Below are 12,985 nucleotides of genomic sequence, written 5' to 3' on the forward strand. Positions count from 1 at the left end.
GAGAACCTGGGGTGTGGAGGGGCGGTGTGAGCCCCCAACCAGTTTCTCTCATGTAGGGCCTCTCATGCCAACTTTTTAAAAAATGTATTGTAAAGTATCAACATTTCTCCATTTTTTAGATTTGTTTTGTTTTAGGTGGTGTGACTGTCGGGACATTTTTAGATTAATTTAGGACAAACTTGACTGCAGTTAAAACGCTCAGAAAAAAGACATCTTTTTTTTTTGAGCGTTTTTCCACAAAAATCAATTTCGCCGATTTTATTTTAAGTTCATCTGAAGGTTTCCACACTTTCGATGAGACATGGCCAAGCGGATGTTTGGTAAAGCTTGACCTTTTGCAAACCTTTTTAAAAGTCATTAACAAAAATATTTTCCCTAAGACGCCTAAGAACTACTAAAAGTTTATGTTTTTCTTTATGGCTTGAAATAACGTGATATTATACAGCGATAAAAACCGTCTCCATAGCCGTTGGGCAAATAACTGTTCGAGTAAATGATGTTGAAGTCGAGCTTTCTGAAGAAATTTATCATTACGTGGAAATGGACCAAACAAATCCGTTTGTGTTCGAGATGAAATGTTACATTTTATCTGAGGGAGAGTTATCCGAGGATCACTGTACTCAGCCGCGAAAAATTCCTAAAAAGTTGGGGCGGCTCAGCTGGCCAGCGGCCACAGGGAATACAGGCCTGGCAGATCTTATATGCTAAGCTGCAATATGTTTGTGATAAAAAACTTCTTTAAATACTACATTTTAATACACTTTTTTATTACATAAACACATATAACCATGTTGTATGAAACCTCATTACACAGATTTAATATATATGTCCAAAACTTAAATGCAGCAGGTCTATGCTTGCATATAAGTTTACGGAATGATGGGTTAGTGAGATAAACACTGGACTTGCTATTATTATTTTATTTACAACGTATAATCGAGTGGCTATTTAATCCTACAGCAAAAATAGTTATACCAGAGCAATTTTAAATACATGTACATGCCTCGTTTCAATGTTGTCTTAGCTGGCATAGTGTTTTTGGCAGGCATCTTTGAAAAAAGATGCCCATTTTCGTCGACTGATAGCATGCTCATAGCACAGTTGTTGACATCCTTGTGGCTATTTGATAGAGATTAAAAATAATGAGCTACTTAGTAAGGTGATAGCACATTTTTAAGAGGCATCATTGAGCATACATTTAGCTGTTGGATTCTTTCTCTGAAATTGTCCCAAATTGTAGCGTATTTGCTATACTTGATAAATAAAGAGGTTTCTTTGAAGTTTTTATTTGAGCTTGATAACACCTGCAGTCAAAATAATACAAATACTCTATCAGAGAGTATTTGTTTATTTATCAAGTATTCGCTATACTTGATAAATAAAAAGGTTTTTTTGGAAGTTTATGTTTGAGCTAAATAATGCCTCAGTCAAAATGATATGAATACTCCATTAGAGGGAACGAAACACGAGCATTATAGCTATGGCCCTACATCAATATTACTCATATTACTCATTACTCATATTATATAATGTTTGTTATTAAACTTCACTACACCTATAGTATTTAGTTGCTATATGGGGATGTTGTAGAAGGGCCAAGCAACAGCACTTCTATATATAGACAGTGAGAAGTATGGAGGGCTCTTCAACAGCTGGGGATAATCTTGCCAGAGTTTTAAAGCTTTATGTTGCGGATTCAACAGTGACTCATCCTACAGTGACTCATCTCACAGTGACTCAACTAGATAGATACTTACATAATGTGAACAGAGAAGAAGTCTTTGTGATAATGAAGTCTCTATGTAACAAAGGGGTGAGATTCATTCATGCTGCTGTTAAGAGGAATGACACAGATTTACTAGCATGTTTTATGAGTCATACTTCAGCAGATCGCCTAGGTGAACTTCTTAACGTTTGTGATGAGAAGGGTGAAACACCATTGCACTCGGTTAGTAGCCTAGGATACACACCACTTCTTAAACATTTACTAGACTCCATATCAAAAGAAGATAGAGATAATCTGCTAATGATAAAAAATAGTATTGGAGTAACTGCTTTACACACTGCTAGCACAAAAAAAGGGCATACAGACATAGTGAAGTGTATACTAGACTCCATATCATCTGAGAGTAAGGATATGCTGCTTTTACAACAGACTGATACCAACAGTACAGCATTACACTGGGCTAGCAGAAATGGACATACAGACACAGTGAAGTGTATGCTTGACTCCATACCACCAGAGAGTAAGGATAAGCTTCTTTTACACCAGACTAATACCAACTGGACAGCATTACACTATGCTAGCAGAAATGGACATACAGACATAGTGAAGTGTATACTAGACTCCATATCATCTGAGAATAAGGATAAGCTGCTTTTACAACAGACTGATAATAATTGTACTGCATTACACTGTGCTAGCAGTAATGGACATACAAACACAGTGAAGTGTATACTAGACTCCATATCATCTGAGAATAAGGATAGGCTGATTTTACAACAAGATGATGCCAACTGGACAGCATTACACTGGGCTAGCAGAAATGGACATACAGACACAGTGAAGTGTATGCTTGACTCCATACCACCAGAGAGTAAGGATAAGCTTCTTTTACACCAGACTAATACCAACTGGACAGCATTACACTATGCTAGCAGAAATGGACATACAGACATAGTGAAGTGTATACTAGACTCCATATCATCTGAGAATAAGGATAAGCTGCTTTTACAACAGACTGATAATAATTGTACTGCATTACACTGTGCTAGCAGTAATGGACATACAAACACAGTGAAGTGTATACTAGACTCCATATCATCTGAGAATAAGGATAGGCTGATTTTACAACAAGATGATGCCAACTGGACAGCATTACACTGGGCTAGCAGAAATGGACATACAGACACAGTGAAGTGTATGCTTGACTCCATACCACCAGAGAGTAAGGATAAGCTTCTTTTACACCAGACTAATACCAACTGGACAGCATTACACTATGCTAGCAGAAATGGACATACAGACATAGTGAAGTGTATACTAGACTCCATATCATCTGACAATAATGATAGGCTGCTTTTACACCAGACTGATAATAACTGTACTGCATTACGCTTTGCTAGCAGTAATGGACATGCAGACATAGTGAAGTGTATACTAGACTCCATATCATCTGAGAGTAAGGATAGGCTGCTTTTGCAACAGAATGATAATAATTGGACAGCATTACACTGTGCTAGCATTAAGGGACATGCAGACATAGTGAAGTGTATACTTGACTCCATATCATCTGAGAGTAAGGATAGGCTGCTTTTACAACTAAATAATAAGAACTGGACAGCATTACACTATGCTAGCTTTAATGGACATACAAACACAGTGAAGTGTATACTAGACTCCATACCATCAGAGAGTAAGGATAAGCTACTTTTACAACAAGGTGATAAAAATTGTACTGCATTACACTACGCTAGCACAAAAGGACATACAAACACAGTGAAATGTATACTAGACTCCATATCATCAGAGAATAAGGATAGGCTGCTTTTAAAACAGGCTGATAATAATTGTACTGCATTACACTGTGCTAGCAGTAATGGACATACAAACACAGTGAAGTGTATACTAGACTCCATATCATCTGAGAATAAGGATAGGCTGATTTTACAACAAGATGATGCCAACTGGACAGCATTGCACTTTGCTAGCAGAAATAGACATACAGACACAGTGAAGTGTATGCTTGACTCCATACCACCAGAGAGTAAGGATAAGCTTCTTTTACACCAGACTAATACCAACCGGACAGCATTACACTTTGCTAGCAGAAATGGACATACAGACACAGTGAAGTGTATGCTTGACTCCATACCACCAGAGAGTAAGGATAAGCTTCTTTTACACCAGACTAATACCAACCGGACAGCATTACACTTTGCTAGCATATATGGACATACAGACATAGTGAAGTGTATGCTAGACTCCATATCATCTGAGAATAAGGAGAGGCTGCTTCTGCAACTGACTGATAATAACTGGACAGCAATACACTATGCTAGCAGTAATGGACATACAGACACAGTGAAGTGTATACTAGACTCCATATCATCTGAGAATAAGGAGCGGTTGCTTTTACAACAAAATAATAAAAAGAACTGGACAGCATTACACTGTGCTAGCATTAAGGGACATGCAGACATAGTGAAGTGTATACTTGACTCCATATCATCTGAGAGTAAGGATAGGCTGCTTTTACAACAGACTGATAATAACTGTACTGCATTACACTTTGCTAGCAGATATGGACATACAGACATAGTGAAGTGTATACTAGATTCCATATCATCAGAGAATAAGGATAGGCTGCTTTTACACCAGACTGATACCAACTGGACAGCATTACACTGTGCAGGCAGTTATGGACATACAGACATAGTGAAGTGTATACTAGACTCAATATTATCAGAGAATAAAGATAAGCTGCTTTTGCAACAGAATGATAATAACTGGACAGCATTACACTGTGCTAGCATTAATGGACATGCAGACATAGTGAAGTGTATACTAGATTCCATACCATCTGAGAATAAGGATAGGCTGATTTTACACCAAGATGATGACAACTGTACAGCATTACACTGTGCTAGCAGATATGGACATACAGACATAATGAACTGTATACTTGAATACATCTCACCAAAAAGTAAAGATGCTCTGAAGATGCTACTAGACAATAAAAAAAAGACAGCGATGGAATATGCTGCAAAAGAAGAGCATTGTGAAACAGCTACAAATCATTCAGACTTCATGGCAATGGCACCTAATGATAACCTTCTTGCCTTGTCAGTTCCGCCCATTTCCCACCCACTTACTTCAGAATCTCTTAGTTCTTACCAACAAGTAGAGCCAAAACCTCTAGAAGGCAGTTCAAACAGAAGATCAGCTTTCACATCAGTAAAAGTACCACAAGCAAGTCAAACTGTTTCTGAGAGTTCTGTTTTCTCCGCAAACATACTACAACCTACAACGGATGCATCCCTCACTCCTTTGCACCAACCTGCAAGTGACTTTCAGTTGAGTTTCCAAGCTCCTTATTTCCCTCAAACCCATTACTTGGCACCAACCTTTGACAGCCCTCTTGTATCTACTGCTAGCTTGGTAACATCATATCTAGACGACCTTTTAAGCAACTCCAAAATGCAAGATTTATCGAAGTTAAGTTCTGAAAGCTCTCCAAGTTTAGCACATAATCTGCCTGTGTCTTTCAAGTCACTAATGTTAGAAGGATATGAGCCCTCTCACATTTCACCAACACATACAGTTTCACCTTCTGCTCCATATACTCTAACACATCCATCAACTTCAACATCAAACTCAAGTCTATTCACCAATCCCTCTGAGCGAAAAAGGTCTTGGCCAGTAAACTATTCCATCACTAGTGATATGCCCCCAGTAGAACCAGCGTATGCTGAATCAACATCTACCGTAACAGTTGTGGAAAGAGAAAATCCAATTGACTTGTCTTATGGACCGACACCTCCACAAGTGTTTAGATACGAAGGTAAAATTTACTGTTGTTTTATGTACAAACTGTTAACCTTCATCCCATAGTGGAATTTAGCTTTGCATTAAAACTTGTTATTAATCGCTACTAAAGTTTTGATAACTTCATGAAAAGTTTTTTTGTAAATTTCTTTGCTGAGTTGAACTCTGTTTAAAATGTGCCAGAATATTCTACTATTTTGACTAACATTCTAAATAGATTACACGAATTTGCATAATCTGTTTTAGTCAGATTTAATGTCAGTACAGTATATCCCCCACCTGAGCCGATTCTAGAGCGTAAGGTTTTTACCAAACTAAAGGGTCCGGCTTATACGTCTGTAACGCTAACTGAAGGCAAAATAGATGACATGCTAACTGAACTTGAAATATTAAAACTCAAACCACGCTTAAGCTTGCGGGTTACTTAATCCATTTACTTACAGTTTGTCTTGTACAGCAGCACTTGAAGAATTGTCACATGAGAAGAGTCATTGCAAAAATGCAACAAAACTGGTACAAATGGCCGTTTTTGTCCAGATTTTGTTCTCACGGTAGGAGCGCGCACACCCACACAAAGCTGATCTGTTCGATATTAGCGTGCTATGGCAGCAATAACAGTCATGGGTGTTTGGCCATACACATGATCGCTAGCGTTTTACACGGTTCACCTGCCATTGCATTAATAATAACGCTATGATAGTTGAAAATATTTTATCAAAGAAATGTCTAATTTACCCATAAAATAAATGAATGTTTTATACTGCTTCTTTAATAATTGTTACCACTAGCATTAACTCCTTCACTATGAAATTAATCTTTTACATTTTACCGAGACAATTAAATACACAGTAAATCTAGATATTTGATATTGAAGCATACATTGTCATGATATTTGACCAAATTAGTTAGAATCAAACTTTATATCTTCTGATGCTATAAAAATGTGATTCATAATGAGCTAGGACACATTTTGTCTTCTGTATATTACCATGGTTAACAAGTTGAGCTCGGTCCATGTTACACAAGTTACCACAATTATTATAGCTTGGTAGCTATCATTATTACTATTTTCATTATTATTGTTAAAAATAAATACTAGTTGTCACTACTGCTGAAACTCAATAAATAACCATCACAAGTCCATTAATCTACAAGTTGTAAAACCTACATAGCTTTAACGCGTCTGATCCTCACGAAAAAGAAATAGCTATAAATAATGTTTTTACAAAGATAACTAAGGTGAGCGTGAGGTGCAAACATGTTTTTTTTTAATTTAAGCAAAGACACAGTAGGCTCATTGTACAACTACTCAACAATCAGAAATGTTTTGTTCTGAGCCTACAAAAGTTGGTTAATTTTTGCAACTTTTGACTGTGGTAGATGCATGCGGCGTGTTACGATTTATACGGTCGACTTTTATGCTGATTCTAACAAATTCCTTGATCTTATGGTAGTTTCCTAGGGTAGCCTTATATGCAAACAGGCTTACATGCAGGGATATATGATAAATAGAGTTTTATGTTAATTTAAAGTAAAATTTCAAAATCTACGGTTCTGTAAAAAAATTTCATAAAGGAACGTTGTTGTTTATCCATTTCTACTACTATTGACCAATCAAAATAAATTTTGTATATTTAGTAAATCTATTCACTTTTTATTTTGCAACATCAAAGGTCCAGGTTGGTGACCACAAATATTTGGCGACATACTTTTCGATACTTGGCAAACAAGATCGAAAATCAAAATGTTTTTGTTGCTCCGATTACTGGTTCAACGAAGTGTATGATCAGTTTGATACTATCTTCATTTTAGGGCAAATTGTTGGAGAAGTTATCAAACTCATTTGCAACTCCAAGCGTCTCGTGTTTCCTTTCTCACCTAATAGTACAGTTGGAGAATTCACCAGCACGGTGCAAAGAGAAACTGGGAGCATCTGTGAACTCCATACAACTGGTTAGAGACACTGTGCTTAAGTTGCTGATGTAAAGTTAGTTCCGAGAGTATTATGTAACTGACATAAGTCAACAGTCTACTCTGTCTGTTTGATCTTTTTAACTTTTGCTGGCATCAGGTAGCTTCGGAAAAGCGTTCGATTTGGCAAATTTTGACCTTTGACTTTTCGGTAGGAGTTTTATTCTCCTGCAATACATTGTGTCTCCTGATATGCGCTGTAAAGTCACTAAGCTGTGATTAACAGTCAGAGCTGATAAATTGTTCTGTATATGTTAGCATGTCCATTCTGTTGAAACTTTTATCTTATTATGAGCAACTCTGTATTTTAACAAATATTTACACATCAACATTGTGTAAGTTTTAGAAGCTGAATATATACCTGAGGGCAACTAGTAACATTTATATATATTTATCAATGTCTTTTTACTGTTTCACAGATGGATTTGAATGCACAAATGGGATGCTACTGAAGAGTGTTCCTCTACCATTTATCATTTATATTGGTAACTCCCAGACAACTATCACATCACGTGAGTAGATGTTACAAAACAGCCTCAACTTTTCTTATTTAATTCCGTGGTCACACAGGAACTTTTTTTTAAATCTACATCAAAAGATCACTATTTTAAGTTTGCTAGATCATTATTGTTTTTCTGTGAGATAATTAATAGCAAAATATATTCTCTCAACTAATCCAGAGCTAAAAGATAATGTAATGGTAATGAGATAGTTTAGCATAAATCCTAGTTGATGTCAGGGACTCACCTTCACACTGTCTTTTGTACTTAGTAATACACGATAAAGTATAAAGTACAGAGAATAACTGTTCACACACTCATTCCAAACTGCTGGAAGGCAGGTGGTTAGTGTAGGTGTTAGAGTGTCGGTCTACAGAGATACATGTCGCGAGCTTATTTCCGGTTCAATATATATTTTTATCCTCACTTTTGAGCCTGATTTCAGACAGGCACCACCCTTTTTGTAATAAATATTTTAAAACTCAATTATCCTATGAACTGTGGGAGAGTAAGTTATAATTTAGCTTGAGTCATGTAAACTCAATATGATGAAGCATCACATAAATATGATACTTGTTTTACTTTAGATACAAATAGTTTATACTGCAATACATGCTCTGCTGATGTATTATTATAACTACCTTGTTAGGGCATCCTGCATCCAATACTAGGACTAGACTAGGCAATTTTAAAAGAGGTAGCAAACCTTCATATGGCAAGCAATGTGATATATTATATTGAATATATTAGTGCATAGCAGAGCAAGTCATAGATAAGTACAAGAAATGACAACTCTTACTATTTTTTCTTGTTAGGGCATCCTGCACGCAGTACTAGGACTAGACTATGCAATTTTAGAAGAGGTAGCAAACCTTCATATGGCAAGCAATGTGATATATTATATTGAATATATTAGTGCATAGCAGAGCAAGTCATAGAGAAGTATAAGAAATGACAACTCTTACTATTTTTTAAATCCTATTTTTTGTAGTTTTTTCCTTTTAAATCAGTTTCCATATTTCATGATTTGCTCTGATGTATGAAGGAATTGTGCTACTTCTGTCATGTCTAAGACTCTATGGTTGCCAGTTGGCTTCTCAAAAATGCAGATCAGAACCCGAGATAAAATTTTACTTAAGGATTGGCTTTTACATAAAATCGTATCAAAACATTTCACTCATTGATTGGTATGAATTTGTAAAACCTGTTAGTTGAAGATAAAATAATTTTATTCTTTGTACTCACTCAACAAAAAGCGAAACTGACTATTTGACTAATGGTATGTTTTTGATGAGATGAAATGGTTTGAGCACCACCACACCATCACCAAATTTTCCATCATTTAAAATCTGCACACACTCTAATACCTATTTTGTAGAAATGCCTATGCCGAGTACTAGCCATGCTACGGGTGAAGAAGAGGAGGGAAACGAGAAAAGGCGTTTCGGAAGAGGTGGGGACATATTTATCTAGCTAAGCATATTATATACAAAATACTACATAATGTAGAGAGAGCCATAACATGTTGTAAATACTATTATATTTAATGTTTTAAATATTTAATGAAACAATGTTTCATCTCAATGAGATGTTATAACATATGTTATAACATATGTTATAACATATGTTATAAGATAACATCTTCATGTTATGTTACATCTTATGTCCACAAATATTCATAGCGTATCAGTCAATGCATAACACAGTCATAAGTTGATGACTGGGTATACAGCAATATTGGTACATTTCAGTAAAAGGTTTTCAAAGTTGATTGACCAGATATGTGTGTCTGTTTCAACAAGGCTTTTAATTTAAACTAATATAATATTATGTAAAATGTGTGATCAATAAGTGATTGTTTATGATATATGTTTGTAGTGTCCAAAGTTAGTGAGGTCCTTGAGTTATTCAACTTTGTGCATGGACATGTCATCACAGGGAAAAATATTCATTCTGCACTTAAGTTGACTGATAAAGACAGGAAAACTATTGACAGATTTAAGAACATATATTACCTCCATCTGACAAATGAAGGAAGACTGAGTGAGGTGAGAATGTTCATGCGTGTTTCATAAGCTCTCAACTTTTTTAGATGCTTACATCCGTTAAAGGTACTCAAAAATGTTTTAAGGACTCATACGCTTTGTAGGTACTCGAAGATTTTTTGGTTACTTACTGGTTCTTGAGGTGGTCATATCTGCTCTTTTCACTCACATTCAACACCTTCTCATAGGTGTTGTAGGTGTTCACATATGTTTTAGGCACCTACTTGTGCTAGCAAGTGTTTTCAATACCAACAGGTATTTTATGTGTCCGTAGGTATTATATTAGTAGTAACAGGTGTTTAAGGTGCTTGCAGGTAATTACAGTTGTTTTAGATGCTGAAAGTTGATTTACATCTTTTTTCATTAACAAGCTATAGCTCAATTACAACCTAAAAGGGCGTATATGTAAAAAAGATGACATCACAACCCTAACTTAAGCAATTCTGCTCTGGGCGTAAACCGCTGTAGATAAATATGGTATACCAAAAATCTTTGGCAGGTTATTCACAAATAAATTTTAAAATCTTAAACCTCCATAGAAAACCTTTGTGAAATTGTTGGTAGATGACCTTTTGACCTCCCTGATTTGATTAATAAAGAAAAACAAACTTAAAATAAATTGAATCTTGTGGAATTGGTAGACATGTAGCTATAAATATACCAATTTAGTTTTGTCAGATGCTCAAACAAATATCAGTTGATAACTAACAGGTGCTTGTTCAGCAGTACTTGAGATGGATAGTCACTGCTACAAAAGCTCCTATTATATGACCAGCTTTGTGATATCTTTACTCATTCAGTTTACTCTGACATAAGTTTCTTAAGGTGAGTGCTGTGAGCAGTAATTGTAAAATAGCATGTCAGTACATTCGTGAAAATTTACAGCTGGATGAAGAACGGATGTCGAATCGAAGTTCTCTGCAAAAACTGGATGAAAGGGCAAGTCAGCATGTTGATTGGGACTTTTTAAAAGACTTGGTAAAAGAGAAGAAAGCAACTCTTTTTGGGACAATAGAAAGGGGATAAGATAGAAGTTAATTTTCTACCCTGATCAGTGTTTTAACATGTATGTGTGTTTTTGAGGACGCTGGTATGTAGAGGAAACCTTCAGAAGCTTCTATCCCATGCTTGTTGTATGACTACATTAGTTTAGGGAAGACTGCACCTATTTACACTAAGACAGTATGTACTTCCATTGTTTACAATATGAAAGAAAATTTAATCTGAAAAAATCAAATTTTTGCTTGTGACCATGTACAAATGTAATGATTTGTTGTAGTTATAGAAAAAATATATCTACATATTGGCATTCCGTGCATGTAGTAACAAAACAGTCCATGTTTCTTGTAATTTGTAATTATTAAAGTTAACAAATTTTTTGTGGTACAGCCCTCTCTGTGATAACGAAGTCTCTTTTCTATTGCTGAATAAGCTGCAGCACCTGTAAAAGTTTAGAGCAAATCAATGTTTCTTTTAATTACAGTTAGTGAGTCAGTTCTCTTGGTAAGAAGTATCTTTCTTCTACCACTATCAATGTAGCCATTCGTAATAAAAAGGGACTCACTTGCTACAGATTATGGAGGACAGGCTAAATGTCCATAAGCCACTGAGGTTACCATGTTTTGTACAATACAAACAATACGTTGTATCATCAGAATCGGGAAAGTGATAGATAACTTTATGCATCGACCGCTTTAATTACTTTTGTAGCGCTAGTAAATAGAAACATTACACAGTATTCTTGTTCCTCATCTTTGTTATCTTGTTCGTGATTGGCTGCAATGAGTCTTATCACAGTAATTGCGGAAATATCACATTTTGTGATTACATCCTGACTAAAAAAAAATTGTTCTTCAACTGTGTTGATGTTGATCAGGCTAAAGACGTGAAATAAATTGTGTGGCAGGCCCAGAATTCATTAGGTAAAAGTAAGGAACTTGCAGCTGATGATGTTTATTAGTGTAGCAGGGTAAAATACAGTTTTCTGCTAAATAGTTGACTTGTAAAAAGTATCTGAAGTTTCAAATTTTTTAAGAAAAGTTTGATCGATACCGGTTCAGATACCAAAATTTGGGAAACTCTAATTTAAATAACAGAACAAGTTGAAAATATAAAAAAGACTAGCGTAAACTGGACTTTAGACTTCACTAATCTGTAGAAGATATTAGACTATAGACTAAACTAAAGACTAAACTACAGACTGTCCAAAAAACTAGATTAAAGACTAGGGGATAGAGTAGACTATGTAATGGACTAAAGATTAGATTATAGAATAGATTAAAGACTAAACTAGAGGCTAGACTATCAACTAGGCTATAGACTCGACTATTGACTAGATTATAGATAAGAGTCCAGACTGATCTGTATGTTTGAAAATAAACTAGACAGTAGATTAGACTGAAGGCTAAACTAGAGACTAGATTTGAGATTTAACTGCAAAATAAATGTTAGACTAAACCATAGGCTAAACTCAATACTAGTTTATAGACTAGGCTGCAGAAGTGACTAAAGACTGGACTATGAACCAAACTATACAGTGCTGTGAAAAATAAACGGACCACCTTATAAAACTTTATCATTGCTAGCGCTCAGCACTCAAGGTGATTAAATCCCTCATTAAGCTCTTGCTATTGTGTAGAACCTATACATAGTATACATCAAAAGAAAGCTTAGAAACAGTAGAACTTGATGAAATTAATTCTAGCTTGAAACAACAATGTTAGATAAGTTTTAGAGAGAGTCAAAGTTAACAATTATTTTTGGCATTTTCATTCATGTTGAATAAAATTAAACCTCTATTTTATTTATGGTCAAACTTAAAGCAGTGATGCTACTCAGACCAAAGACGTTGTGTGAAACAATCCTCATGCTGTTACGTTTTGCACAACAGAATAATTTGTCTTTGAAGTTGCTAACTTGCT

At 35.5% G+C, this 12,985-nt stretch overlaps 2 protein-coding genes across 2 annotated transcripts; both read left to right on the forward strand.

Moving 5' to 3' along the window:
• Positions 1–1,633: 1,633 nt before the first annotated feature.
• Positions 1,634–4,439, forward strand: LOC137402644 (ankyrin-1-like). Its single transcript, XM_068089149.1, has 3 exons — positions 1,634–2,802; positions 2,842–4,128; positions 4,382–4,439. Exons 1-3 carry the CDS (start codon positions 1,634–1,636, stop codon positions 4,437–4,439), a joined length of 2,514 nt encoding a protein of 837 aa, XP_067945250.1.
• Positions 4,440–4,797: 358 nt separating this feature from the next.
• On the forward strand, positions 4,798–11,231 carry LOC137402191 (uncharacterized). Its single transcript, XM_068088675.1, has 6 exons — positions 4,798–5,564; positions 7,361–7,501; positions 7,939–8,031; positions 9,398–9,472; positions 9,898–10,067; positions 10,950–11,231. The coding sequence occupies exons 1-6, from the start codon at positions 4,811–4,813 to the stop codon at positions 11,088–11,090; spliced, it is 1,374 nt and encodes a 457-aa protein (XP_067944776.1). The 5' UTR covers positions 4,798–4,810; the 3' UTR covers positions 11,091–11,231.
• Positions 11,232–12,985: the final 1,754 nt, after the last annotated feature.

This window comes from Watersipora subatra, chromosome 8 (genome assembly GCF_963576615.1).
Source record: "Watersipora subatra chromosome 8, tzWatSuba1.1, whole genome shotgun sequence".
Lineage (NCBI taxonomy): Eukaryota > Metazoa > Bryozoa > Gymnolaemata > Cheilostomatida > Watersiporidae > Watersipora > Watersipora subatra.